Source organism: Lathamus discolor, chromosome Z (assembly GCF_037157495.1).
Source record: "Lathamus discolor isolate bLatDis1 chromosome Z, bLatDis1.hap1, whole genome shotgun sequence".
In the NCBI taxonomy this organism is placed as follows: domain Eukaryota; kingdom Metazoa; phylum Chordata; class Aves; order Psittaciformes; family Psittacidae; genus Lathamus; species Lathamus discolor.
The window spans coordinates 25,085,639-25,112,359 of NC_088909.1; the positions used below are offsets into that span (position 1 = coordinate 25,085,639).

Below are 26,721 nucleotides of genomic sequence, written 5' to 3' on the forward strand. Positions count from 1 at the left end.
CTCTAAGTTGAGCCAGGTAGAACTGAGATTACAGCTGCTCTGGCGAGGGGGAGCATGCCCCCCTCTAGAGAGATGCCAGTGTCTGTAGTCAGGGTTTTGAGGATCTTCCAAGGTGTGGTGATGTCCGAGCAGCGATCGTGTAGGGAAGCTGAGAAAAGCTGAGATTCCTGTCAACTCCTCAAGCTGATGAGGAAAAACTGGCATCTCTTGCGCCTCTTTGCCTTCCCTGCCGTCGGTATGGGTGCTGCCTCTTTGCCTTTCCCAAGCCTCACCTTCTTCAAAGGACCCACGAGTGCCCTTCAGCTGCAGCGATGAGAGCACCAGTGCAACGTGTGTGCCCTTTAGTGTCTGGATCCCGACTCCTGCATCACCTTTCCCCGTCGCGTGAGGTGTCTGAAAAAGAGCAGATAGCTCATGATTTAGTTTCTGCGGTTTCAGGTCTCTCCTCCACTTCCCAGGCTTCCAGAGAAGCACAAATCCTGTGAGCAGGCGGTTCACATCTAATCAGAAGCTTTTCAGCTCCCCCTGATGTCTGCCTGTGGTCTGCTTGATGCCACATGCTCCCATGTGTTGCGTGCTGCAACACTGCAGGAGTTGGATGCCAATGCATCCACAATTAGTTTCCCAAAGACTGTCTAGTTTAGATAAACCATGCAGGAAGCGCGGAGCAATGCATGGACAGGAGGAAAAGGCTTAGGCTGAGCTTAGCTTTGAGGCTGCAACATCTTGTCAGTGGAGCAGGGGCAGCAGGTTGCGGCCAGACTGTTGAGGTTTGGAGCTGTCTGCATGTGCCCGTGAATGTTCAAAGCTGACCTCGGGCTGCTGCAGGCTGTCCGCTGCAGGCCATATCCTGCTTGCTTGCCTCCTCTGAGCAGCATCACTGCCTTGCGGGCCTGGCAGAGCTGATAGGGTGGTAAGAAACTACTGTATGGGAGTGGAAATGGCCTTGTGCCTTGTGCCTGTGTGTGCTCTCTGGGCAGGAGAGGACACACAACTGGAGCCAGAGGGGGTTCACTTTCTGTTTTGGATCTTGCTGAAGCAGCTGCCTCCTCTGGGGGGCTGCTCCCTCATCTGTACGCGAGACTGTTTCCCTGTCCCCTGGGGAAGGCTGTGGGTTCTAAACGCGAAAGCGTCTGCTAGAGTTGGAGGACAAACTTTGCAGAGGGGTAGAAACCAATCAAAAGAGTAAATAGAGATGGATGCACTTTTGGGGTTGGAAAATTTGAAATGCGTCTGAAGGGGAGGAGGTCCATGGCCACTTCAAGGTCATTTTTTCTTGTCTCCTGTTTCTGTAGCACCCCGGTGATGTCCTGGCTGTGATGTACAAGCCTCTCTCTGTAAAGAACATGTGCTCCCTGCCCCTCAGCGTGGTCCTTGCCTTAGAGCAGCCCTTCTCCATCTGCACTGCGGACCAGCAGCCTCTCCCTGCAGATGCTCAGGTGAGCAGCCCCGGACTTTCTTGCTGCTGGGCTTTGAAGAGGGATGAACGTGGTGGTGTGTCTCTGTTGGGAGGTCCTCCATGATGGAAGTGTGTTCTGTAGAGTCTGCAGTAAAGTGGCCCAAGCTAAATCAGATGTGAAACGAGCTGCTGAAGGAAACAGAATGCCATCTGAATCGGGAAGAGACCTCCTGGCTTGAAGACAGGGGGAGGAGGGAGCAGGCACCCAGCTGTGGGCAAGCTGTAGGAAAGGTGTCTGCTGGAAGGCATGCCAGCTCTCCAGCAGCCATCCTCAGATAAGCTGGGGAACAGCTTGCTGTCTTTGAGGGCAGCCCTGCCTTTGGGAAGGCTGAGGTAGGCTTCTCCAGCTGCTGTCTGGCTCCTGCCCTGGTGTGTGCGGAAGGTGTTGGGCATGGGCTCTGCAGTGCACGTGTTGTCAGAGGTGCAGCCACCGCTGTGCTGCAGGCTAAAGGAGTTCCTCCAGAGGGCGAAGGCCTGGGTGCCAGAGTGCTGCTTTGGTTGTGTTTAGCAGGTGGCTTCTGCGGCTCCAGAATTCAGGAGACCAACGTGGATTTCCTCTTGTATTGGTGCAGAGCACAGAACCGTGAGCCTCAGGCAGCTTCAGAAGAAGTGCAGTGCTTGGTCAGACAGCGTGAAGAAAATGAAGGATGAAGCCAGAAGCCCGTGTTGGGGTCACACGTTGAACATTTTCTCTTCATCTCCTTGCAGCCCATGAAGCTGAGGACAGGGGAGGAACTTCAACTCTGCATCGGATTTAACCCTGCTTATGAGGAGGATTTGCTTATCCGGGCAGCGGAGAAGGCTCTGAAGATCAAGTTCCTGGAGCATCCTCACGAAGAGCAGGTCACCGTCCGGGGAGAAGTCTACTTCCCAAATCTCCAGATCCAGACCACGGCCGTGGACTTTGGCTGCATCTTGAATGACACCAAGGATGTGCGTTACATGGAGATGACCAACTGCAGCCCACTGGTTGTCCAGTACCACTGGGCATTCCTGAAGGACAGCCAGGTGAACCCAGTGAGGTATGCGCACCTCTCCCTCTCCTGGAAGCTCTTCTTCCTGATGTCCTGTTTGTGGTTTGCAAAGCCCGAGGCCATTTGCCTGATCTGCCAAATTGTTTTCAACCTTCCCTTGAGGAAATCACACCTCTGAGTTGTGCTCAGCCAAGGTGCTCAGGGAACAGGTGATCTCCGCCGGTTTGGTGCTGGGAAGGAGACAGCATTCTCCAGCCAGGCTGGGACTGTAGGACACTACTGACCCTTTTCACATAGCCATAAGCTGGAGTCCTGCTTTATCTCTGCAGCTGCAAAGCCATGCTTCGGCACTTGGAGAAGCGGATGTAGAAGGTGTCCTTCCCTGCTAAGCCCATCTGTTGTCATTTTGTACTAAGATCCTACCCAGGCACTGCCATCAGAGTGACACACTGCTGTCGCAGTCCCTTGCTCTGCTTTGCTGTAGGCCTGTATGGGTTCCTGGGGGCAGGAGGGCTGATGTAGAAAGCTGCTTTCTCAGATCTTCGTGGCCTGAGGCAAACAGCCCCTTGAAGTGAGTGTTCATCTCTTGAACTGCACGTCACATTCACAGAAGAGCTATGTAGAGTTTTAGTGAGGAATGGCAGGTTCTGCTGTGACTTTAGGTCCAGCTGTAGATGCTGGAGGGAGCCCTTGTATGGACATCCCTGGGAAGGAGGACCATGCAGTGGTGGTCTATGGTTTCCAAGGCCAAGAGCAAACTTGTAGTGGTGCTGAAGCACATCTAGAAGCACATTCCTAGTGTTCCTTCTGCTGCGGCTTCTCTGCATAGCACAAAAGTCTGCTCTGGGCAGTTTGAAGGACGGTAGCAAATGGTTTTCCGTAATGCCCTAGGAAACGCAGCAAAGTTCACCACGTGGCACTGAAGCGCTGTTATTACAAACAAGGGAAACGATCAAGAAGCAGCTGTGTGAAGGGAATTGGGATCTGACTCGGAGGAGGTGACCTCTTGGGAACTGGAGATGAGCTGTGGCTATTAGGAGGGCTTGGGGGAGACGACCAGGGCACTGGGGCACTCCGGGGCGCTCAGCAGACACCATGGGATGCTGTGTGCCAGAGCTGGAAATGAAGATGGTCTCCAAGGTGTTACCACCAAACACTCAAAGTGTTCATTAGGAGCCTGCAGAAGGGCAGCGTGTCAGATGTTATTTCTGGTCCACACTAAGCACTGTTGGTATTCTAAATCATCAGCTCTAACTCAGTCTGACATGGAGGGAATCAAGCATCAGGTCTCATGAAGGGGAGATCAAAGACTGGAACTTTCCCTACCTGGGACCTTGCTGGAGCTGGTCATCAGAGACTCCCAGGATCAGTCGCGCACGTTTATTTTGGTCAGGAGAGAAAAACGCTGTTTCTCTGCCTCAACAAGACTTTGTGTGTTTACATTTTTTTCTTTCTAATTGTCCAGCCCGTTCTTTCCTCCTTGCTCTTTGGTCATTGCTGCTACCTGGGGCAGAGTGATCATATGTGCTGCCATTCAGCGAGACCTGGACAGGCTGGAGAGTTGGGCGGGGAGAAACTTGATGAAATTTAACAAGGGCAAGTGTAGAGTCTTGCATCTGGGGAAGAACAACCCCATGTACCAGTACAGGTTGGGGGTTGACCTGCTGGAAAGTAGTGAAGGGGAAAGGGACCTGGGGGTCCTGGTGGATAGGAGGATGACCATGAGCCAGCAATGTGCTCTTGTGGCCAAGAAGGCAAATGGCATCTTAGGGTGCATTAGAAAGGGAGTGGTTAGTAGGTCAAGAGAGGTTCTCCTCCCCCTCTACTCAGCCTTGGTGAGGCCGCATCTGGAATATTGCGTCCAGTTCTGGGCCCCTCTGTTCAAGAAGGACAGGGAATTGCTTGAAGGAGTCCAGCGCAGAGCCACAAAGATGATTAAGGGAGTGGAACATCTCCCTTATGAGGAGAGGCTGAGGGAGCTGGGTCTCTTTAGCTTGCAAAAGAGCAGACTGAGGGGTGACCTCATCAATGTTTACAAATATGTAAAGGGTAGGTGTCAGGATGATGGAGCTAGGCTTTTTTCAGTGATATCCAGTGATAGGACAAGGGGCAATGGGTGTAAACTGGAACATAGGAAGTTCCACGTTAACGTCAGGAAGAACTCCTTTACTGTAAGAGTGACAGAGCACTGGAACAGGTTGCCCAGGGGGGTTGTGGAGTCTCCTACACTGGAGATATTCAAGGCCCGCCTGGACAAGTTCCTGTGTGATGTACTGTAGGTTACCCTGCTCTTGCAGGGGGGTTGGACTAGATGATCTTTTTAGGTCCCTTCCAACCCTTGGGATTCTGTGATTCTGTGATATGAGCAACACAATCCAACTGTTGCTGTGTGGCTGGACATAGGCAGTGTAGACCAACGTGTGCCCTTTCTCTGACTTCTGAGGCACGAATCTCTCGTGGTTACTCTTGTTGTAGACCCACGTGGTTAGAGACAGACTAACCCTAAGCCTCAGCCCTTGGACCTCTGAGAGCTCAAAGCTGAGCTAAGCCTTTGCACCAAGGTGTTTTCTCCAGTGACGGAATGGATCTTCAGAATCACGCAGCAGGAGATAGCAGATCTGGAGGCAAGCAGTTGCCAGCTGCCTGCAGCGCTGCTATAGCAGTGTCATTGCCAGGCGTTGACCTGCTCCATCCCAGTTTTGGAGCTCATTGCTGAGCTCACACCACTGATGCCCCCGCAGGGGCCCCATCCTGCCGAGGAGCTGCTGTGCAGACTTCCCTCCCTCCCACTGCAAGGTCCCTGAGCAAAGGTCTGTTCTTTTTCCAGGTTCATGGAGACAGAGCCCCTCGCCTTGGGTGTGGAGGAGGTAAGTGGGAATCGGTCTCACTTCCACATTTCCAGTGTAGCAAGCAGTTACGTACTCCCACTCCCACTGGTGTCCTGGGTGCTGCTCCCAGAGTGGCCTCATGTCATAACAAGCGCATCACTGGTCATTGGAGAGGCCACATGGGAGGTGTTATCGGGCTGGTCAAGAACATTCCTTGTGCGGCAGTTATGGAGGACTTTATCCATCTTGGTCCTCATCTAGTGGTGGGTAAGAAATTCCTGCAGCAGCATTTGCTGCAGCAGCATTTTCTGCGGCAGCAGTTGCTGCAGCATCTGGAGAGAGCAGGATGTGAATCAGAGACAGGGAAAAGCATGAGGAGTGCGAGGAGCTGGGCTGGATCCTGCCCCCGGCTCCACAGGCTCTCAGCTCCCAGTCTCGTGTTCTTCTGAGGGCAGGAAAAGGTGTTTTTGAAGGCAAGTTCTGCAGCAGAGAGAATTTCTTGCTGCCAGGAGACACCACAAATGAATGTAGAGTATTAGCTACTGCATTAATTGGGACTGTGGGAGAAGGTTTTCCCCATGGTCTCTCCGTTGGTGAGTGGAACGGCTGCAGTGTGAGATGAGGATGATGTTGCCTGTGTTTGAGGAAGAGGCCCCTGCAGCCACATCTGTCCTTTGGCCCAAGCTGAGGCTGCTCTCCTGCATCAATCCCGTGCTCCACGTGTGGATCTCTCCTCCCTGCCTGCAGGTTTTCGATATCCTGCCACTGCACGGTGAGCTGCAGCCGGGCCAGAGCCAGCGCGTCTCCTTCTCCTTCTTCGGCCACGCCAACACCGTCAGCCAGGTCACGGCGCTGTGCAGGGTGGAGGGAGGCCCGAGCTACGAGGTGGCTCTGCGTGGGGAGGCCTCGCGCATCAGCTACCTCCTGGACACCACCGAGATCGACTGCGGGCTGCAGGTACCGCACACTGCTCTTGTCAGTGCTCCTTGCCTCCAAGCATGACCGGTGGGCTGCTGCCCACCCGGGTCCAGGGCTCTCCCCCCTTCCCAGCTGCTTCGCTGGCTCTGTGGCTTGGACGTCCAACGTTTAGGGGATACCTCCAAGCTGGCGTTTAATGGCCATCTCCACCCCAGCCCAGCCCAAAGCTGGGAATCCCTCCTCTAACTAACGCTGCCTCCTGGGGCAGGCAGGATCCCAGTGGTGATCTGCAGAGGGATGTGTCCCTGAGACATCCATCCGCTGATCTGCTCCTAAAGCCCAAATGAGGTGCTCTCTTTTAATGCTCCTGATTCATCAACCAAGGAGGCAGCTGACCTGGGCTTCCAGTCACCGTAGCCGGATAGAATGTCCCTGAATAACCCTCACTGTACTTCTTTCCGGTTACAGCCCCCACAGCTGTTTCCAGCTGTTGGCCCTGTGTGCGTTTCCCTCTCTCCCTCCCTTTTGGCTTGTGTTGTGCCCACAAATGCTTGTGTGCAGGTGCCTTTTCTCCTGAAATGCCCCAATGCCTCCTCCTGTGTTTCAGCTCGCAGTTGGGTGACACCTTCAAGTGCAGAGAGCTTGTGTCCCCTACTTGCTTTATTACTGATCTTTCCATGGTTGCTATTGCACCTCTGCCACAAATAGCTGTTCCTGTGTAGGGCCCAGGGTACCCTGTGGCCGCGGGCTGCCCAGGCTAACCCAGAGAGCCCAGTGCCCATCTCTCCTGTGCGCTCCCTGCTTCTGGGCTGTGTTCCTTTGCTTTCAACCCGATGGAAGAGGAATGAAATTCTTGGCAGCAGACGTGTGCCTGTAACTTCCTGCTCTTCTGTCCTCTGCTCAGGTGTTTAACAAAGTCACGGAAGCAGCGCTGACCCTGCAAAACAGCGGGAAGCTGGGATTTGCCTTTGTGGTGCTGAGCCCCGGCACAGGCACTGCAGCCAGCCCTCTGCCTGGCGTGCCCCTGGTCGTGCCCAGCAGGGTGAGTAGCACAAGGGCTTCACCCGGCCTGTGTCAGGCTGCCCAGGAGAGCGCTTTGGGGGAAAACAGGGGGAATGAACACACAAGCCCCGTCCAAAACCAGCCAGGAGACACAGGGCTGTGAGCGACTGTTGCAGAGGCAGAGGAGGTCCATCGAGCAGAATCCTAACGGAGCCCCTGATTGTCCTTGGGCGCCGCTGGCTCTGCTGTCCTACAGCAAGCACCAGTGGGAGGCACGAGTGCTCCGGGAGCTCTTTGGAGCTGAGTGCTGAGCTCTCTGGTTGTGCCATCACTGGAGCATCACTCCATCGCAGCTTGTCATCCTGCCTGGGTGTCTTAGAGCTGGAGCAGTGTTCCTGTCTTGGTGCCCTTTTGCGATGGGAAGAGGAAGCCAAAGGGCCAAGTGGCTTCCACCTTCCTCAGTGCCTGTCCGTCTGAGGGGTGACATGCTGATGTCCTCTCCTGCAAGCTGCTGCCAGGAGCTGCTGGCCCTGCTGGAAGCAGAGGCCCTTCTCCGTTCTTCCAGAGCAGCTGGTGAAAGAGCTTTGGTTTGTTGTGCCTGGCTCTGGCTAGCAGAGGGTAAACCCTGTGAGCAGAAGAGCAGTGAGACTCAGGCGTTTGTATACAGGAAAGCTGGAGGTGGTGATGTCTGATGTTTCCTTATGTATGAGAACCTGTCTTGTGTTCTCAGCGCGTCTGTCATGTGAGCCATCCCTCCACGGAATCCTCTTTGGTACACTGCGTCCCTCCCTCTTGTGTGCCCTGCAGGGTTACGTTGAACCTGGCAAGCAGCAAGTGCTGAAAGTGTATTACCTGCCAGGAGTGCCTGGAGTCTTCTGCAGGGCTTTCCAGATCCAACTGGGTCACCTGGAGCCAGAAAAAATCTCCCTGAAAGGAGAGGGGACCTTTCCCAGGATCCACTTGGACCTGCCCAGGAACATCAAAGGTGAGCACTGCCTGTCTGCTCGGCTTTCCCCCATGCCATATGCCCACAGGGCAGCTCACAGGCACCTCGAGCAGGCCTGGAGGTTTCAGGGCTGTCAGACAAGGTCAGCCCTCTGGTTGCTTCTTTAGCCTCTGGCAGACGAGCCCATGTGGGCTTTGCCGCAGGAACCATCGTGCACAGCTTGCCAAGAGGTCTGGGAAGATGATGGCTGGGCAGAAAAGCTTGGGAAAGCTGTAATAGAGGCTGGCAGGGATTTTGACAGGGGTTGGGTTTGCATCACGCTGTGGGGCTGAGATGCTCCTGTGTGGCGAGAAAGACGGGTGGGGGTGAGAAGCAGCAGCATCTCCTTTCCCTACATTGCTGGAGCAGTTTGTGTCTGGGTGTCGGGGGAATGGGGCTTCCCGTCTTCCGTGGGATTTGTGCTGCCCCACTGCTATGGGTGGTGTCCTGTGCTTTCAGGCAACGCCAAATATGAGAAGATCCTCCTAAAGGCCAAAGAAAAGCTGGACAAAGGCAGCCAGAGAGAAGAGGCCATTGCTCTGGGGGAGGCTGTGGCAGCCGAGCCCCGCGTGGACGACTCGGGCACCGTGGTGAGTAGAGCTGCTGCCCTGTCCCGCACGTGCCACCCTCCTGCGAGACACTGGAGCCCCTGCGCCCCACGGCAGCTGCCCAGGGCCCTGCCGGCACTGGGCACCTCCCTGCACACCCCTGGCCACGGAGTGTGTCAGCTCAGCGTGCCCCTTGGGCTGCCCACCTCTGGGAGTTGTCCCTCGTGGCGATGCGCCAGCTCCTGACTACCCCAGCCAGGGAGATGCTGAAAGCTGTGCTCGGGCAGTTGGGTTTCTGGTGCTCTGAAGGACACACAGGGCGGTGCTGGGGGGTTTGTTGCTCACCGGCCAAGCCCTGCCAGGTTTACAGAGCGTAAAGCAGCAGCCTGAATGCAGCCTGAGGCTGTGCTGTGTTCTGTATCTCCAGGAGGCTCCAGCTCTCTCATGGTTCCCTTTCCAGGAGAGCTTTTGTCCAGGCTGCTTTGGCACTCACTGGAGGCAGGGACATACTTGGAGCTTTGGAAGGTTTCTGGCTTGTTTGTGTGTCTGTCCAGATCAGCTTTGATAACTGGGCAGGCAGAGACACTGGAGTTCATTTCTGTGGGGATATGATCCTGCCTGAGAGAGCAGGAAGTGTCACAGACACCGATCAGTGAGACAGACTGACTCCATCGCCCCTCTCAACAAGAGCAGGGTGGGATCCTCCACCCGAGACAAGCTTGTGCCTTGGGAAGGACCTTGGCTAACCAGCCCCTGTCTTTCCTTTCCTCAGTGGGATGCTCAGCTGCAGATGCAGATGGAGGAGATGCTGATTGAGGAACATGCCCTGGAGCAGCAGAAAGCTCTCGCCTCCCGTCCCCCGGAGGACACTGCCTTTCACCAGCGTGTACATCGGAGGCTTCTCAAGTTAGTAGGGACTCCTGTAGCCTGTCTCCTGTAGCAGTGCAGCCCTGCCCCTGAGAGCTCCTTGTGTCTCAGAGTTGGGAATAGCTGAAGACTTCAGAAAGGGCCTGATGCTGAGAGCTACGCCGTGCTCCCTGTGGGCAGCTCGGTGTCCTCACTTGCACAGTGCTACCCTGAGCTCTGGAGGTGCTCCACTCCCCACAGTTGCTGGGTTCTGTTCTCAGAGCTGAGGGGGTGCAGACCAGCAAGCCCTTGCAGACAGCACAGGCACCACCCCTGCTGACCAGCTGTGAAAGGGGCATCTCCAAGCCGGCGTCTTTGTGCCGAGAAGCAGACCCCACTAAGCAGGAAGAGCAGGGAATGGTCCAGATCCCTTATGTGCTTTTCCAAGTGGGATTGCCTGCAAAAAGACCTTCACAGCAATCTTGTAGTGTTGGTTACTGCACGCGATACTCTCAAGCGCTGCTTTGGGGACAGATCTGGCTGCAGAGCAGTGGAGGTATCCTCTGCAAGGAAATCCTGTGAGAAGGTCCTGAAGCAGTTTCAGGCTTGGGCCGGACACCAGCTTAGCAGTTTCATTGAGACCCGTGGAGACGCAGTGGACTTCTCTGCAATGGCTTTTCACAGCACAGGAACTGTGTCCAGTACCCGCTTTAAACTGACTCGAAGATCCCGTTGGTGGCTGATAAATCCTAGGCCCTGCACTCCCCATGACTTAGCCAAGTCTTATTACTGGGTGCTCAGGTCAGGCCTTGGGTTTCCTGGGCTTGGCTTGAGTTTTCACAGCAGTGGATACAGAATTATCCCCTCCATTTGCTTCTCCACCCCACGCCATGCTGGGCTTTACAGAGTGTCCTTCCTCCTCCTTTCAGAGCTGAGCTGCCCGAATACGTCCTGGACCTTGGCTATGTCGTTCCCGGTGACATCCACACACACATGGTGAAGCTCACCAACACCGGGCACTTCCCTGCATCTTTCAAGGCCGATGGATATGTCCTGTATAACACAGGTAACCAGTGGTAAAGAGGCTTCACGGGGGCTTGAAGGGGCTGTCTCTGCCACATCAGCTGGAGCCATTGGGCATGGGGAGATTTGAGTACTTCTTTGGGCAGCTTTTTCCTCCTTAGTACCCCTCTGGCCGGTGCCCTGTTCAAGAGCCTGAATTCTGTCGAGCAGTGCCCAGAGACCTGGTCTGCCTGTGGCTGCCCTAAAAAGTCATTGCAGGGGCCAGATGGGCTGATCAGCATGATCGCCTCTCAGCATCTACTGCTCTTGGCTCCCGTGAGCACCATCGGAGTTTCTTTGTGCACTCTGAGGGTTTATGTTCAGCCAGATGGACCCTCTGTGGTTCGGAAGTGCTTTGTTTAGAGTTCCTAGTGCCAGAGCACTTCTGCTCAGCCTTATTGAACGGCCTGTGGGATCCTGTGCCGTATCGAAACAGGCTTCGCAAAGAGGCCTTGGGGTAAGGCTGCAGCTCCGTCACACGGGGACTGCTGTCTGTGACGGGTGGCCAGGCGTCTCTTCTAAGCCGCTGTCCAGGGAACACCACAGCATTTGGTATCTTAGTTGGAAATTGTCCTTTGGAGAGGTGTATGCGTCCTTCCCTGAGATGCCTGCTGAAGGAATTGCTGGAGCTCCTCAACCAATGTGGTTCGTTTTTACCCTGCAACCCCTGGATTCTGGCTGTGAAAATCCTTTTGCTTTGGGCAGTGACAAGGGGAGCAGAGCAGCTTCTCTGGAGATGGAAAGGGGTCTTTCACAGAGCTGCCAGCCAGGACACCCCTGTGGCCTTGCCGTGCTCCTGAGCCATTTCCTGTTGCTTGTGTATCTCAGCTGCTTGATTTTCCTGTGTTCAGGCTTCAGCGTGTGCCTGGACCTTGCGAAGCGCCTGCCCTGCTGTGAGACCAAGACATTTGAAGTGTGCTTCGACCCACAAAGTGCCAACGTGCCCCTGGGAAAGGTGGATGTGCTCCTGCCCATCAAGGTAGGCCAGCTTGTGGGGCAGGCAGCAGGTTGGGCACAGCAGCGAGTGTCAGCTGGGCTCTCAACTGGATGCTCTGTCCTTCTCTAGGTCAGAGGAGGCCCCACGTTCCAGGTCCGCCTGCGTGCCATTGTGGCTGAGCCGTCCCTCTGCCTCTCGAGGGACAGGCTGGAGTTCTCCTCTGTCCAGTGTGGGCAGTGGCAGGAAGAAACCATCCAGCTCCACAACACGTCCCAGGTCCCCTGTAAATGGTCCATGAGCATGAATGAGGCTGTTAAGGAGGTAAAGCACAGACAACGTGTAACACACAACTTCTCGGTTGGGTTTTCTTTGCCTCTCTTGGCTTTCCCGCCCCTCTGGCTGCCTGAGCACTTGGGCTGCAACTCGCTTGAGGAAGCTTTTGAGGGTACAGAGCAAGGCTGGTTCACCTGGGCCTGCTCACTAGCTGACGCTTCACTTCTCTGCCATCTTCACCCATTCCTCCCCCTCCGAGGACACTGCCTCCCCATCTGCCTGCCCTGCCAACATGTTTGCCCTTCAGTTCTAGGCAGGGGTGGCCACGTCTGGGTGGGATGAAGGTGCTCCCTGCACCGTGCCAGCATCTCGGAGCACTGCAGGAACCGAGGGTCTGTCCTCGCAGACCAAGGAGACCTCACGCGACTGGTTTCTGTGCGCAGGTGGACAAACATCTGCCAGCGAGCGAGCATGACAAGCTGCGGGAGGAGATGAGGCCCGCGCCCTGTGTCTTTGAGGTGCTGCCCTCAGCTGGAACCCTCGCTCCAGGACAGCAGTGCCATGTCCAAGTCCGTTTTTCACCCACGGAAGAGGTGAGTTTGGTGGGTGTCACCCCCAGGAGGACTGTCAGGGCAGTGTGGTAAGGGGAGGCCAGCACAGGGAGCGGGGAATGAGCTCTGCCTCCGCGTGGAGCTTTCTGCCAGCCCTGTGCCCACCGTTCCTCAGTTTCCCCTGCACGGTCCCACGCAGTTTGGGAGTCAGCTTAAATGGTGGAGCATTCCCAAAGGCAGTTTGCATGTGGCCACCGTGACTTGGAAACTGGCAGCGTGTGACAGGATGGACGCAAGTGCTTCCATGGCTGGGGACAGTCGCAGGGATCTTTCAATTGCTCGTGGAGATTTCAGCGTCTCGTGTCTGGCTTTGACCAGAGCCAAGCACTGAGCAGAGAAGACGATCCTTATTTCTGTCCAGTGAGAGCTCAGCTGCCTCTTTCACACAGCTGATGTTTGCCCGGTGCTGCAGCGCCAGGACTGTGTCTGAGAAAGCAGACCTTTCTCACGTGCGTTGCGCTCCCCCACGACTAGGTGAAAACCTCTGATAGGCTGTTTTAGATCCATCTGGTAGCCAACTGACCAGTTACACTCCCCAGCAGGACTCACCGCATTACTCAGAGCCATGCAGATGCTGTAGCCCCTGCTCTAAGTAACTGCCTGGTTTGGGTTCAGCTTAGAGGTGCTGAGAAGACCCCTGAGCCTGGGGCGATTGTTGCCTTGGAGGCGCTGTCACCTGGGGCTTCACGGAGGAGCTTTCTGTGCTGCTTCTTTGCAGAAGTGCTACCGGGGCGAGCTGCAGATCCAGATTTGCCAGAGCAGCCAACGCCTGCGGGTGCCGGTCTTGGGATGTGGTCTGGAGCCACGGCTGGAGTTGAGCCCCGCAGAGCTCGAGCTGGGACCGCTGCTGCCACAGAGCCATGGGGAAGAGGGGACAGTGGTGGTGAAGAACCCCTGTGGGGTTTACTCACTGGAGTTTGACCAGCAGCACCTTGCTGAGGAGCAGGTGAGGGGGAAGGTCTGTGCACGCTCCTGGAGATTCCCAGCGCTCCAGCATTCCCAGGCTTGTGCCAGGGAGACGGGGGCAGCGCGCAGGGCAAAGCCCGGTGGCATTCCAGGGTTAGCCGGCTCTGCTGGCAGGCTGTGGAGGGACTTGGATAATCCCTGCCACTGGGGGGAAAGAATATGGGAGGGGATGGCTCGTCTGGGGAGTCTGTTCACGTGGTGAAGGTCCAGAAACTCATGCTGTCTGTGGTTTCTCTTCCCTCTGTGCGCAGCTCCTACGGACACCTAAAGACGACAACAGCCACAACAGCTTGTTGCTGCCTCCGTGTGCCCCGGCTGAGAAGCTGACTGTTGAGGCCCAAGGAAGGGGCATAGAAATGAAGGTGAGATGAAATCCAAATGCTAAAAGTGCAGGTGGCAACCAGCATGGTTTTCTCATTTCCTCATCTCTTCCCCAGCCTAGCATGGTTTGTGTTTCTGCCACGAGAGTGGCAGAAAACCTCTTCTCCTTCTTTCCTTTGGCTTGATATCAATCCCTCCTGCCTCAGGTTGACGTTGTGCATCCACCAGGAAAGGTGGTGAAGCTAGGAAACATCTGCATTGGGCAGACGGTGAAGAAGATCGTCACCATAGCCAACAAGAGTGCAGGCCCTCTCGCCTTTAAGCTCAGAGTCACATCCTCCGTGCCAGAGTTGCAGGAAGCTGGGGTAAGTGCCATTCCTTCTCTGCAGAGCACTTTAGTGTGCCTGCAGGGAGCGATGAGCTGCTGTGGGTGGGAGGTAGTAGCTAATGACAGCTGTGGGCTGCCCTGGCTGCCTGTGCCTGCCCCGTCCTCCCTGCTGGCACTGCTCTGCCAGCAGATGCTTGCAGTGTGAATGCTTCAGCTGAGCGGGGTGCCAGGACTCCCCGAGAGCCACAAGTGAGAAGGCAGCACAATTCCTCTAACCTGTTTTAGATGCATAGGTCAGGATGCAGCCACATATTTTAGATCTGGAAAGGCGAGGGAGGTGAATCTTGAAAGAGGGAGGGTTACAGCTCTGTTGGAACTTCCATGAAAGCTTTAGAAGGCAGAGGTGACCTCACCGTGACCAGGTGGACACATGGCAGAAAACACCTTTGGTATTACCTAGGAATGCCTACGAGGGAATGAGTGGGACTGGGTCAGTGTTGGTGTGGACAGAAGAGGAATTGGAAGCCTCTTCCCTGAGTCTGGTGAGGGAGGCTCCGCAGCTGGCTTGCCAGATGAAATAGTCTCCACTCATCTCTTCGGGTAGGTTCTGTGCTTGAAGCCCAGCAAGGAGCTAAAGATGAAGGCCAGAGGAGACACCTGCAAAGTGGAGGTGACCTTCTCCCCGAAGCGCCGCATGCAGCCGTTCAGCGGGGAAGTGCTGCTGGAGTGCCGCGGGCTGGTGCGCTCCCTCTTTGCGGTGCGGGGCTCCTGCCAGGGCAGCCTCGTGAGCTTGGACCAGGACCAGCTCAGCTTTGGAGCCGTGGTATGGCAGAGCTACACGTGCCGGCGCGTCGTCATGCGGAACGCGGGCGACGCAGGAGTCAGGTAAAGCAGGACCCCCCAGGCTCTCTGAGGGCTGATTGCTTGGATGAGGGTTGTGAGGAGCCGTAGTGTGCCCAGATAGCTCCTCTCTGCTTCTCCATCCCGCTGGAGAGTCGTGCAGCCATGGCCGTGCAGTCAGGCCCTGGCAGTTAGCAAGGGGGTACGAGCAAAAGCTCATTTAGAGATGGGTGCAGTGGGTCCTGCCCAGCCTGAAGCCTTATTGCCAGGTGGCTCAGCATCAGGCCTGAGATGTGGTGGGAAAGCCCGCCAGAGACGGAGAGACTCACGCTGAGACTTACCCTGCCTTGACAGCTCCCCGTGGCTAATCCTTCTTTCCTGTCCTTGTGCTTTCCTTGGCAAGGTTTTTGTGGGACGTGGAGAGCTTCCAGCCGGACTTTTCTATCAGCCCCACAAAGGGTTACATCAGGCCAGGGGTGGATGTCCCCTTCGTTGTGACCTTCCGCCCCTCGAAGCTGAGCCAGGCTGTCCAGTACGAGGGGCTGCGGTGCTTCATCCCGGGCAGCGAGGCGCTCCGCCTTACGCTATCAGGATCCTGCGTGGAGGCCCCTGGCACCAGAGAGGTAACGCAGCAGGGACAGGATGGGCCCCTGGACCCCAGCATTTGCGCCACATCTCTCCCAGGGCAGGAACTGAAGGACACTTGCGAGCGCAGACTCGCTTGTGCCGGGGTATCCCAGAGAGAAAGTGCTGGGCAGGACTGCCAGAGTTCCTGAGCCCTGTCATTGCCTTTCTCCCCTGTTCGAGGTGTTGCTCCTCCAGTGAGCAGCTCGGTTGTCCTGGCTCTGCACTGTAGCACCCGTGCCGTGGGAGCACCCTGCCGGGCTCTCCTGAGACCCTCCCCACAGAGCCACCCCGCTGTATCCCAGCACTGCACCCGCAGCCACACTTCTCCCCCGTGCCGGGCTAGGGGAGGGCATTCAGCAGTAGGAAGGGGCAAGGCATCTGCATCCAGCCCCTGGGAGGGGGTAGCTTGGGAGCAGTTGGCTCTTGCTCCCAAAGAGAGCATGGAGCTCCTCTTCATCCTGCCCATGAAGGAAAGGGCTGTGTGGCTGCAGATCTGTCCTTGCACAGCAGTTTCCTTTCAGGACTCCCCTGAAGTTTCCTTCCACCCAGCATGCGAAAGGCTTGTTCTGCTCCCTTCTTCAAGAACAACCAGCTTGATTTACTCCAAAAGCTGTGGCCAAAGTGTAATTTTTGCATGTGACAAGGAAAAGCTGCTCCCCGTGCTCCAGGTCCTGGTGTAGAGCCAGTGTGAGAAGAGTGGCAAGGATTGTGTGTACGACCCCGCAGCCTCTGTGCTCCTCTGTTGCAGACCCTGACTTTCAGCTGCAATGTGCGTGAGAAGCAGAGCCAGACCATCCTCCTGTCGAACCCGAGCAGCGAGGCCTGGACCCTGCAGCCCATTGTTGAGGGGAAATACTGGAAAGGGCCTGAATTTATCCATCTGGAGGCCAGGCAAAAAGAAAAGGCCTACCAGGTCACCTACAGACCCCTAACCATGAGCTGTGGGAACAAGAAGCATCAGGTAGGTGAGCTGTGCCAGCGTGCTGACCCTCGTGGCATGACCCTCGTAGGTCACTCTCCTTTGGGCAGGAGGTTGGCCGAGATGACCTTTGGAGGTCCTGTCCAAGCTGAAGGTGTCCTGTGCTCTCTGTTGGAAGCTGGGTTTTGTGGTGGCTGGGGGCCAGGCACGGGCAAAGGGCAGATGGGAAGTCGGGACTGAGCACCAAACGTGTTGGAGCAGCTAACGTAAAAAGCCAGGCTTTCTGCAGGCCAAGAAATGAAGTTTGTTCTGCGTAGCTCTGGGTCGCTGCTTGTGGCAGCCCAGGGGGCTCAGAGACCCCCATGCTCAGCGCACGGGCTGCACAGGCTCTCCAAGCCCCGGGCACAACCACTTCTGCCAGCAGCACCTGGCTGGTGTCCTTCTGCAGCTTGCAGGGAGCAAGAAGGGCAAAGCTGCCCTGCAGTTTGTCAGTGCCGTCCTGGCCGTGAGCAGGCAGGTGGGAAACGAGAGAGATCTCTTGAGGGTCATGCAGGAGCTTTGGGAGGAGCCCTTCCTGCAGGTCTCAGGCTGGGCACATGGGGGTGACTGGCCCCTCTGCAATGTTTTCTGTGCCAGGCCAGCAACAAGCTCCTAAATCCAAGGGGTCAGTTCAGAAGGGCTCTGTGGTGCTGGAGCTGCCGGGTCCTTGTCGCGCTCCTTGTCCCGCTCCAGCTGGCCTTACAGTGGGCCAGGTCAGAGATTTCTGGCCTCAAGTCTCCAGGGTGCTCAGCAGATCTGTGCCCTTAGGGTCGCACGTGCTCAGCATCTCTTTAACGTACAGCCTGCGTGAGGAGTCTTGCAGCTTTCAGCTGCTGTGGAGGCAGAGGCAGGTGTCTGGGATGCACGGGCACCCAGAATGAGCATGGATATGAGCTTTCCATGGCCCATGTCTGGGGGCCCCTGTTGTGCCAGCTTACAGGCTGCTCTCTGGTCAGCGCTGTTGGGGCTAAGGCCAGCAGGACTGAGGCAATGGAGCTCATCAGGGACGGCCACCCCCTGCCCACGGCTGTCCCTGCGTGAGCACAGGCTGGCAGGGACATGCCCAGGTGAGTGGGGCCAGTAAGGGAGTGTTGGGATGTGCAGAGCAGCTCTGCTGCAGGGCCCGTGTTTCCTTGCTTTGCCCAGAGATGATGCCTCTGTGTCCTGTAGCTGTGCCGTGTCCTGTGGGCCACGCACCCGCTCACAAGCAGCTCAGAGCAGGTGCGACGCTGGCGTCTGTCTCCTCCTGCGCGGGACAGGGCTGCAGTCACAGCTCTGCCAGCTGGACGTGCTGAAAGCTGCCTCAGTGAGAGCCTCAGGCGTGGGACTGTCCAGGGGTGCTCCAGAGCCGACTTGTCCTATTCGTTGTCTGTAGGGCTCCATCTTCTTCCCCCTGCCGGACGGGACAGGCTTACGCTACCAGCTGGAAGGAACTGCTGAAGCCCCCAGGTGTTCAGGGGCCATTTCCCGGCAGGTTGCGTGCAGGAATTCCCACACGGAGCTCATCCCTGTGTCCAACTGGCTGCAGATACCACAGAGGTGAGTCCAGCCCAGGGAGTCTGGCCTCATGAGCAATCCCTGCAGCAGCACAAGGAAGGAAGCTTCCAGTGCCTGGAAGCTTCCAGTGCCTGGAAGCTCCCTCCTGAAAGCTTTTCCCTCTCCTTGGCTGTGTCTGGCCATACCCACGTTCTGCCTGTGCAGAGCCATCCTGGAGGGCTTTCCTCCAAGGGGGGTGAGAGCTGGCGCCCTGTGCCCGAGGCACTGAGGATGAGAGGGACTGTATTGTACCCCCGCACGATGGGTATCCTATGGGAGTCCTTCCTGTTGACCTTCACTGCGTCCTTCTCACCCGCAGGTTCCTGGTGGTTATTGACATGCTCAAACCAGAGAACCTGGAAAGCAGTTCCGTGCTGCAGGGGTGTTCATACATCGACGTGCCGAGCTCTGCGAAGAAGGACTACCAGCTCACCTTCTTCTCCTACAAAGAAGGAGTCTACAGGGCAAAGGTGAGTGAGGACACTGGTCTGCAGGGCCCTTCAAGGAGCTGTTGGCTCACTGAGAAGCTACACGCCCGTTTTCATACCTCCACGTGCACGGGTCCTATGAAATACCACAGGTGCTTTCTCTGGTCTTGCACTCCTCCTCGCTGGGTGCTCATAGCCATTCCTGGAAGCAGGGCGCTGAGCTCGGTGGGCTCTTCCGGGTCTGTTTTCATGTGTGGAATGAGCAGCACTTCCCTTTCTGTCTGATTCAGGTGACCTTCCTCAACGAGACAACCGGAGAGTACTTGTTCCACATGGTGACTTTCAAGGTGATGGCTTCGGGACCCATCGGCACTGTTGAAATGAGCACCGCCGTTCGGCAGAGAGTGTCCTCCACCGTCAAGGTGGACAACCCTCTGCCTGTCCCGGTGACGTTTGCCATCAACTGCAAAGTGCCGGACGTCAGCGTTCCACAGCACTTTACTGTTCCTGCACAGTCAAAGGTAGGAGCAAAGCTCCTCCAGCTCACTCTGCTCTCCCTACTCGTGGCCGGAGGGGGGGCTCTTGGAGGGTGATGCCTGAAAGGAGCCATGTGGGGCCTCTTTCCGTGGTGGCAGCTCCCTGCCGATGACGTAGAGAGGGAGCAGTGTGCGAGAATATCCCCAGTGGGAATCATCCTGCGCTGGTGGAGTCTGCCCTGCTGGCCCCTGTAACACGCCGCCACTGGGCGTCACGTGGCAGGTCCTTGTGCCATGTGCCCCTCATTTAATGTGTTGCTTCCAGGTGCGAGTGGCTGCAGGACAAGCCTGATCCCGCGGCCAGGTTGTCTGCAGCCTGCATTGGCAGGAGGTGGTGTGTGCCCTGGGGGAGCACAGGGGCTTTTTAGGGTGGGCAGCTTCTGGCATCATGCTGGAGGGCTCTGAGCTGTTGGGATCTGTCCCTGAGTGAACCGTCCCCCAGAAGGAGCAAGGCTGTGCCCGAGAGAGAGGGAGTCAGAGCGGGGAAGGCAGCCCAGCCTTCAAGCGCTGCCTGAGCAGAGCAGGGACCAGCTGCCCCCTTCTCAGGCACACGTGTTCCCTGCCTGTGCCTGACGCCGTGGCTTTTTCCTTCCTTCCTCCCAGGCGGATCTTGTCTTGGAGTATCAGCCCCTGAAAACGGGTGAGAGCACGGGGCACCTGGTGCTCCAGAGCAGCGACTTGGGCTCTCTGTCTTACAACCTGCAGCTGAAAGCCACCTCGAGCAGGCCAGAGAAGCCCGTGTATTTCCGCACCACGCTGGGCTCCCGTCAGACCATCACCACCAAAATACGGAATTTTGCCCAGCAGGAGACCGAGTACCTCCTACAGGTGAGCCCGGGCTGCCAGGGCTCTGGCTGGGAGGCAGCTCCTCTGGCCAGCACCAGCCCTCTCCACCAGGGGGTCCGAGTGCCTCTGGCGTGGCCTGGCAGAGCCAGGGTGGCCATGTGAGCCCAGGGGCCTTCCCACTAGTGTGGGCTTGTCCTCCTTGCGGGCCCGTGTCTGCTGCCCTGGTTGGAGCTGCTTTTGCAGGCCCCGTGGTGCCTGGGCTTGCTTCCCGCTTGCAGCCCAGGTCTGGCAGTCTTGGGGCTTGGGTGCAGGGTTGTTCCTGCTGGGCACGTTTGCACACTTCTCGTGCCCATTCACCGCAGGCACTCACCAGGGCTATGGTCTGGGTGGGACGGGCCAGGGCCGGGGGACCATCGTGTTCTTCCCGAGGCGCTGGCTCTGCTGTTGTGACCAACCCCCCATGGTCTCTTGTCTCCCCTGCGCAGACCGACTGTGCCGACTTCCGGACGGCAAAATCCATCAGTGCGGCACCCGCCAGCGCTGGGGGCTCGGAGCTGAATGTGGAAGTGACCTTTGAGCCCTGCCACCTGGGCAAAGCCAAGGCCACGCTGCAGGTCAGCTCTGCACTGGGTGGGCAGTACTGCATCCCACTCATCGGCCTTGCGCTGCCCCCTGAACCCCAGGGCCCCTTCCTCATCCCAGCCGGCGGCACCACCTCCATCTCCTTCAGGAACGTCTTCCCGAGGGCCACGGCGTTCCAGTATGCCGTAAAGCACCCGGCCTTCAGCGTCAGGGCCCCCGAGATGCTGCGCGCCAAGAGCAGCACCACCATCACCGTCTCCTTCACGGGCGGCCCGGCTCCTGTCACCAGCAGGCTGGTGGTCTCTTGCCCTGGCGGCTCCTGGATCTACCACCTCCGGGGCCTGCCCTCCACCCGCAAGTGACCAGCTGCCCCTGGCCCTTCCCGCCACGTTCGTGCTCTCTGGAGCCAATAAATTTCATTTAGCATCCTCCCACACGACGTCCTTGTCTCTAAACGGGAGAGGCATGAATTCGCTGGATGCACAGCCGCTGGACAAGGAATTGGCTGGATGACTGCACACAGAGAGTCGCGGTCAATGGCTCAATGTGTAAACGGAGACCAGTGACGAATGGTGTCCGTCAGGGGTCAGTGTTGGGGCAGACCCTGTTCAACATCTTTGTCGCTGACACAGACAGTGGGATCGAGCGCCCTCAGCAAGCTTGCAGACAACACCAAGCTGTGTGGTGCAGCCGGCGCGCTGGAGGGAAGGGATGGCATCCAGAGGGACCTGCACATGCTGGAGAGGTGGCCAGCCTCATGAAGTTCAGCAAAGCCGAGTGCAGGCTCCTGGCCCTGGGTCAGGGCAATCCCAGGCACAGCTGCAGGCTGCGCAGAGAAGTGATTCAGAGCAGCGTGAGGAGAAGGACCTGGGGGTTGGAACATGAGGCGCTTCAGCGTGCGCTTGAGCCCGGAAACCCCCTGTGTCCTGGGCTGTATCACCAAGAGCATGACCAGCAGGTCAAGGGAGGTGATCCTGCTCCTCTGCTCTCATGAGACCCCCCCTGGGAGCACAGTGTACAGTTCTGGTGTCCTCAACAGAAGGACCTAGAGCTGTTGGAGCAAATCCAGAGGAGGGCCATGAGGATGCTAAGGGGGATGGAGCAGCTCCTGTACAAAGACAGGCTGAGAAAGCTGGGGCTGTTCAGCATGGAGAAGGGAAGGCGGGGTGGAGGCCTCATAGCAGCCTTCCAGTATCTGAAGGGGGCCTACCAGCATGCTGGGGAGGGACTCTTGATCAGGGACTGTATCAAGAGGACAAGGGGTGATGGGCTTAAAGTAAAACAGAGGAAGTTCAGGTTAGCTAGAAGGAAGAAATTCTTCACTGTGCGGGTGGTGGGGCACTGGCACAGGTTGCCCAAAGCAGTGGTGAATGCTCCATCCCTGGCAGTGTTCAAGGCCAGGTTGGACGGGGCTTGGGCACCATGTTCTTGTGTGAGGTGTCCCTCCCTGTGACAGGGTGTTGGAACTAGAGGATCTTAAGGTCCTTTCCAATCCAAAGCGTTCTACGATTCTGTTATTCTCTAAGATTCTTTGGGAAAGCGCGGTTAAGACTTCAGTCGGTTCCACTTAAAGGTAAAAATTTGAGAATGAAGACCTTAGGCCCACTATAGGAGAGGATCTGGTTCAAGACCGTCTTAAGAACCTGAACGTGCACAAGTCCATGGAACCTGATGGAATCCATCCGCGGGTCCTGAAGGAGCTGGCGAATGACGTTGCTAAGCTACTGGCCATCATATTTGAAAAATAATGGCAGCCAGGTGAAGTTCCCGACGACTGGAAAACGGGAAATATAACCCCCATTTTCAAGAAGGGGAAAATGGAAGACGCGGGGAATTACAGACAGAGTCTCACCTCTGTGCCTGGTAAAATCTTGGAGCACATTCTCCTGGACAGCATGCTAAGGCACATGAAAAACAACAAGGTGCTTGGTGACAGCCAGCATGGCTTCACTAAGGGGAAATCCTGCCTGACCAATGTGGTGGCCTTCTATGATGGGGCTACAGAATTGATGGACAAGGGTAAAGCAGTTGATGTCATCTACCTGGACTTGTGCAAAGCGTTTGACACTGTCCCACACGACATCCTTCTCTCTGAATTGGAGAGATATCAATTTGATGGATGGACCACTCGGTGGATAAAGAACTGGCTGGACGGCCGCAGGCAAAGAGTTGTGCTCAATGGCTCGATGTCCGGCTGGAGACCGGTAACGATTGGTGTCCCTCAGGGATCGGTGTTGGGACCGGTCTTACTCAACATCTTTGTCGCTGACATGGACAGTGGGCTTGAGTGCGCCCTCAGCAAGTTTGCCAGTGACCACAAGCTGTGTGGTCCGGTTGATACGCTGGAGGGAAGGGATGCCATCCAGAGGGACCTTGACACGCTTGTAAGGTGGGCTGATGCCAACCTTATGAAGTTCAACCATGACAAGTGCAAGGTCCTACACCTGGGTTGGAGCAATCCCAGGCACAGCTACAGGTTGGGCAAAGAAGAGATTCAGAGCGGCCCTGCAGAGAAGGACCTGGGGGTGCTGGTCGATGAGGAAATGAACATGAGCCGGCAGTGTGCGCTCGCAGCCCAGAAAGCCAACCGTATCCTGGGCTGCATCAAAAGGAGCGAGACCAGCAGGTCGAAAGAGGTGATCCTGCCCCTCTACTCTGCTCTTGTGAGACCTCACCTGGAGTATTGTGTGCAGTTCTGGTGTCCTCGACATAAAAAGGACATGGAACTGCTGGAACAAGTCCAGAGGAGGGCCACGAGGATGATCAGGGGACTGGAGCGCCTCCCGTATGAAGATAGGCTGAGCAAGTTGGGGCTGTTCAGCGTGGAGAAGAGAAGGCTGCGTGGGGACCTAATAGCAGCCTTCCAGTACCTGAAGGGGGCCTATAGGGATGCTGGGGAGGGACTCTTCATCAGGGACTGTAGTGACAGCACAAGGGGTAAGGGGTTAAAACTTAAACAGGGGAAGTTTAGATTGGATCTAAGGAGGAAATTCTTTCCTGTTAGGGTGGTGTGGAATGGGTTGCCCAGGGAGGTTGTGAGTGCTCCATCCCTGGCGGTGTGCGAGGCCAGGTTGGATGAAGCCTTGCGTGGGATGGTTTAGCGTGAGGTGTCCCTGGCCATGGCAGGGGGGTTGGAACTAGATGATCTTGAGGCCCTTTCCAACCCTAACTATTCTATGATTCTATGACCCTGGAAGGGAGCTTGGTCTGTCTCAGCGTTGGCTGGCAGTTGAAGGTTATGAAGGAAATAGCAGGAAGCTCTACTAGTGGGCTCCTATTAATGATGTCAGCTGTGGTAGAGCTTTTGTAAGGGGTTTCCTTTAGTTAGAGAGCTTCTGCCTTGGTGCCTTCAGCACACAGGGGTGTCACGCCTGAGGTGTCTTTGCCTGAGCTCTCCAGTTTCCAGCTGGATTCGTGGCTGGACATGGTGCGGGACATGTTTTGGAGTGTTTCCAGAGGCTGGCTGCCTGGAGAGCCAGTTAGCACTCGGGGCTCATATCCTCCCTGCCTGTGTTGTAAAGGCCCAGATGATGAGTGTTGGTTTCAAAGTGAGGGCTCCACGTTCCCCGCCAGGCAGGTGTGAGGATTTGCTTTGCCTGTGGCCCCGAGTCTCATGGGAAGCTTTTGTTTCTGGCAAACGCTGTGCTGCAAACGTGTGAAGCTCCTGGCAGCTGAGATGCCCCGGGCAGTTGGGTGGCCTTGTGTGGTGCGTGTGCCCGTGTGCGCAGGCTTAATGGGTACAAAGTCATCGACGGGTGCTCACCAGGGACAGCAACAGGGGTCACCCCAAAGGCAGGCTGGCCATGGCCCTGGTGTGGCGGGGCTCCTCGTGGGCCAGCAAAGTAGGAATTAAATGGTTGCTTTGTAGTCAGTGCGGAAGCTTTTTTCTTTCCTGCTGAAGCAGAGAAATTCTTGGCTCATCTGCGGTGTCTCCAGCAATTTATGTGTCGCTCACGGAGCGTGACCAAATGCTGCTGTAAGGTGCACTTTAGCCCTGGTGCAGGGCTTCACTGCGGGGGAGACATTGAAGGCGTAGGGGGGCTGCAGGGATCCGCAAGGCTGTAGCTTTAGCAAGGCCCTGCGGTGGCCGTGGAAGCCACGTGTGGCCCTCGCCTATTGTGACGTACAGGGGAGCTGCTGCTGTTAAATGCGAGCAGCAGCCGTGGCCCAGTGAGAGCAGGAGTTGCTGAGCCGCTGAGGCAGGAGCAGGCTTGAGCTACTGTCAGGCTCTGAGCTCTGCTTCCTCGAGGCGCTGGTGAAACCCTGCCCTAGCTGGCAAAGCCAGAGCGTTGAGGAGAGGGGCTGGGCAGCCCAGGTGCCAGCCCTGTCCTTTGCTGCCCAGGTTCCCCTGGCTGTTGGCAGCCCAGCAGCAGTTAGCTGCTGTGCTGGTGGGCAAGAGCCACACCGAGGCGTCCCTGGGCGGCTCCTGTCCCTGCAGCTGCCCACAGCTGCCGAGCAGCGCGAGGGCATTCAGGAGCCAAGGCTGGGCCCCGCACGGAGGAATCCTCCAGGAGAAGCGTGAATCACCCGTGCTCAGGTAGCGTCTGGCCCTGGGCAGGGAGGAGGCAGCTCCGCTGGCAGCAGGGATGGGGCAGTTGTGTGATAGCCGGCAGGATTTAAACATCCCTGGGCTAAGAGCAGGGCTGGGCAGGTAGAAGGGCTTGAACGGGCTCTGAAATTGCCGTGCAACTTGCAGTGAGGGTAGAGACTTGGAGCTAGGCTGTAGGTCCTGCAGCAAAGGGAGCCTTGGCTGTCTGAGGTGGGGAGCAGGGAGCCGTGGGGTGGTGGGCTGGAGGGGTGCTGTGTCCTGGTGGCTGGTTTGTCCTGCCCCTGCAGGGAGATGTGCCCGATTGCTCCGTTGTGCTCCTTTCCTGCTCCTCTGGGAGGCTGGTCCCTGCAGGCTCTGGGGCTGTGGAAGAGCCTTGCTCCAGGGCACGGGGGGAAGCTGCTGGGCTGGCTGGGCTGTGGAGGTTGGAAGCCCTCTGGAAATAAGCGTTGTGGGGGCTATGACAGGGTTCGTTTCAAGTGAAGTGAAATCACAGCTCGGAGAATTGGAACGAATAAGGCAGTTATTCTTAAGACCCGGTAAGAAACCACTGAAACCCAGCTTAATGCTGGATCATCCCCATTAGGTTTCTCCCTTGAAAAGGAGTTATTTCCAGCTCTAAATCCCAGCTCTTGCTGCAGCAGGTCCTCCTGTCCGTAGGGCAGTGCAGAGCTCTGGAGTTTCTTGCAAGGACAGAAGGAAACGGTAGCCTTGTTTCCTGAAGCCGTGGAGGGCCCGGCACCACAAACACGTGCCGTGCTGTCGCTGCCTTGGCAGTAAAGGAATGAAGTGATTGCCTTGCTTGCAGGGTGTGGGGAGCAGTCGAGGGGCAGGGAATGGCCATCTTTGCCTAGATGCTGTCTTGCTGTGTACAGCAAGTGCACACAGCAGAGGTGATGTGGAGCACAGGGAAGCAGGAGGGAATATCATCCTGGATTTTACGTAGCTCTGAGCTAATTGCTCATGTGCCTTCGATGGTTTCCTGCTTTTTTCCTGCTGTGGCAGCCTGGAGTGCCTGGAGGGAGCCTGGAGTTTGGGTGTTAACAAGTGAAAATTAGGGCGTCCTTCTGCATGGAGAAATGCTCTTGGGCAGTGGGGTGATTTCCTGCCTGGAAGGAGCCGTTTTTGCCAGATAATCTTTGTAACATGAGCCAGGCAAAGTAGCCTTGAGAAACTATAGTTCTTAATCAGAGTCTTGAACTCTGTGCTGACTTAGTTAGAAACATCATCAGGCTCCTTGCAGAGAGGGTGAGAAGTGCCAGTAGCGCCTGGTGCGTCTGTGTGGCTCGTGGGACTGCCCCCAGAGCAAAAGGCTGTTTTGGCTCAGGGTCTGTTTGTTGTGGGGTTTTACGTCTATGAATGGAGCCTAAATATGGTCTAATCATGAGTGAGGGTGGGGAGGCCCTGTGTTCTCCGCTTAGGAAGGATGCCAGAGGCTGGAGACACAGCTGTGTCCTTTGGGTGTGCCAGGAATGGCGAGGCCCTGGCACAGGTTGCCCAGAGAAGCTGTGGCTGCCCCATCCCTGGCAGTGTTCAAGGCCAGGTTGGACGGGGCTTGGAGCAACCTGCCCTAGTGGAAGGTGTCCCTGCCCGTGGCAGGGGGTTGGAACTGGGTGAGCTTTAAGAGCCCTTCCCTGAGGTTGCGGGGTTCCAGGGTTCCGTGGGTCCAGGGTTTTAAGGTTCTGGGGTTGTGGATTGTCCAACTGTTGCTTCTTCCAGGCGACCTCTGCGACATGGCCAGTGGCAAGACCCCCCGGCCCATGAGGTCCTCCAGAAGGGCAGATGGATTCCAGAGCAGAGTGGTAGCATCTCGTAATCCGAAGC

The 26,721-nt window shown here is 56.7% G+C and overlaps 2 protein-coding genes across 2 annotated transcripts in view; both read left to right on the forward strand.

Moving 5' to 3' along the window:
• Nucleotides 1–12,145, forward strand: part of LOC136005890 (hydrocephalus-inducing protein homolog) — a gene marked incomplete at its 5' end in the record, with an annotated part of 40,813 nt that extends 28,668 nt beyond the window's left edge. Inside the window, 13 exons of the mRNA XM_065663781.1 lie at nt 1,296–1,439; nt 1,904–2,080; nt 2,168–2,481; nt 5,261–5,300; nt 6,009–6,218; nt 7,084–7,221; nt 7,989–8,166; nt 8,626–8,756; nt 9,487–9,620; nt 10,490–10,626; nt 11,474–11,601; nt 11,689–11,880; nt 12,044–12,145. Coding sequence (XP_065519853.1) covers nt 1,296–1,439; nt 1,904–2,080; nt 2,168–2,481; nt 5,261–5,300; nt 6,009–6,218; nt 7,084–7,221; nt 7,989–8,166; nt 8,626–8,756; nt 9,487–9,620; nt 10,490–10,626; nt 11,474–11,601; nt 11,689–11,880; nt 12,044–12,145 — 2,025 coding nt within the window. The remainder of the gene's footprint in view (nt 1–1,295; nt 1,440–1,903; nt 2,081–2,167; nt 2,482–5,260; nt 5,301–6,008; nt 6,219–7,083; nt 7,222–7,988; nt 8,167–8,625; nt 8,757–9,486; nt 9,621–10,489; nt 10,627–11,473; nt 11,602–11,688; nt 11,881–12,043) is intronic.
• Nucleotides 12,146–12,170: 25 nt separating this feature from the next.
• On the forward strand, nt 12,171–26,661 carry LOC136005891 (hydrocephalus-inducing protein-like). Its single transcript, XM_065663782.1, has 11 exons — nt 12,171–12,176; nt 12,276–12,425; nt 13,162–13,326; nt 14,834–14,938; nt 16,274–16,486; nt 17,859–18,022; nt 18,339–18,489; nt 18,738–18,932; nt 19,608–19,811; nt 20,255–20,647; nt 26,617–26,661. The coding sequence occupies exons 1-11, from the start codon at nt 12,171–12,173 to the stop codon at nt 26,659–26,661; spliced, it is 1,791 nt and encodes a 596-aa protein (XP_065519854.1).
• Nucleotides 26,662–26,721: the final 60 nt, after the last annotated feature.

What these genes read in the sequence shown, in the direction of transcription:
- LOC136005891 (XM_065663782.1), top strand. An exon ending in TGGCTGCAGATACCACAGAG is followed by an intron (nt 18,023 to 18,338) that starts GTGAGTCCAGCC and finishes TCTCACCCGCAG; the next exon opens with GTTCCTGGTGGTTATTGACA. An exon ending in CTCCTGTCACCAGCAGGCTG is followed by an intron (nt 20,648 to 26,616) that starts GTGGTCTCTTGC and finishes TGCTTCTTCCAG; the next exon opens with GCGACCTCTGCGACATGGCC.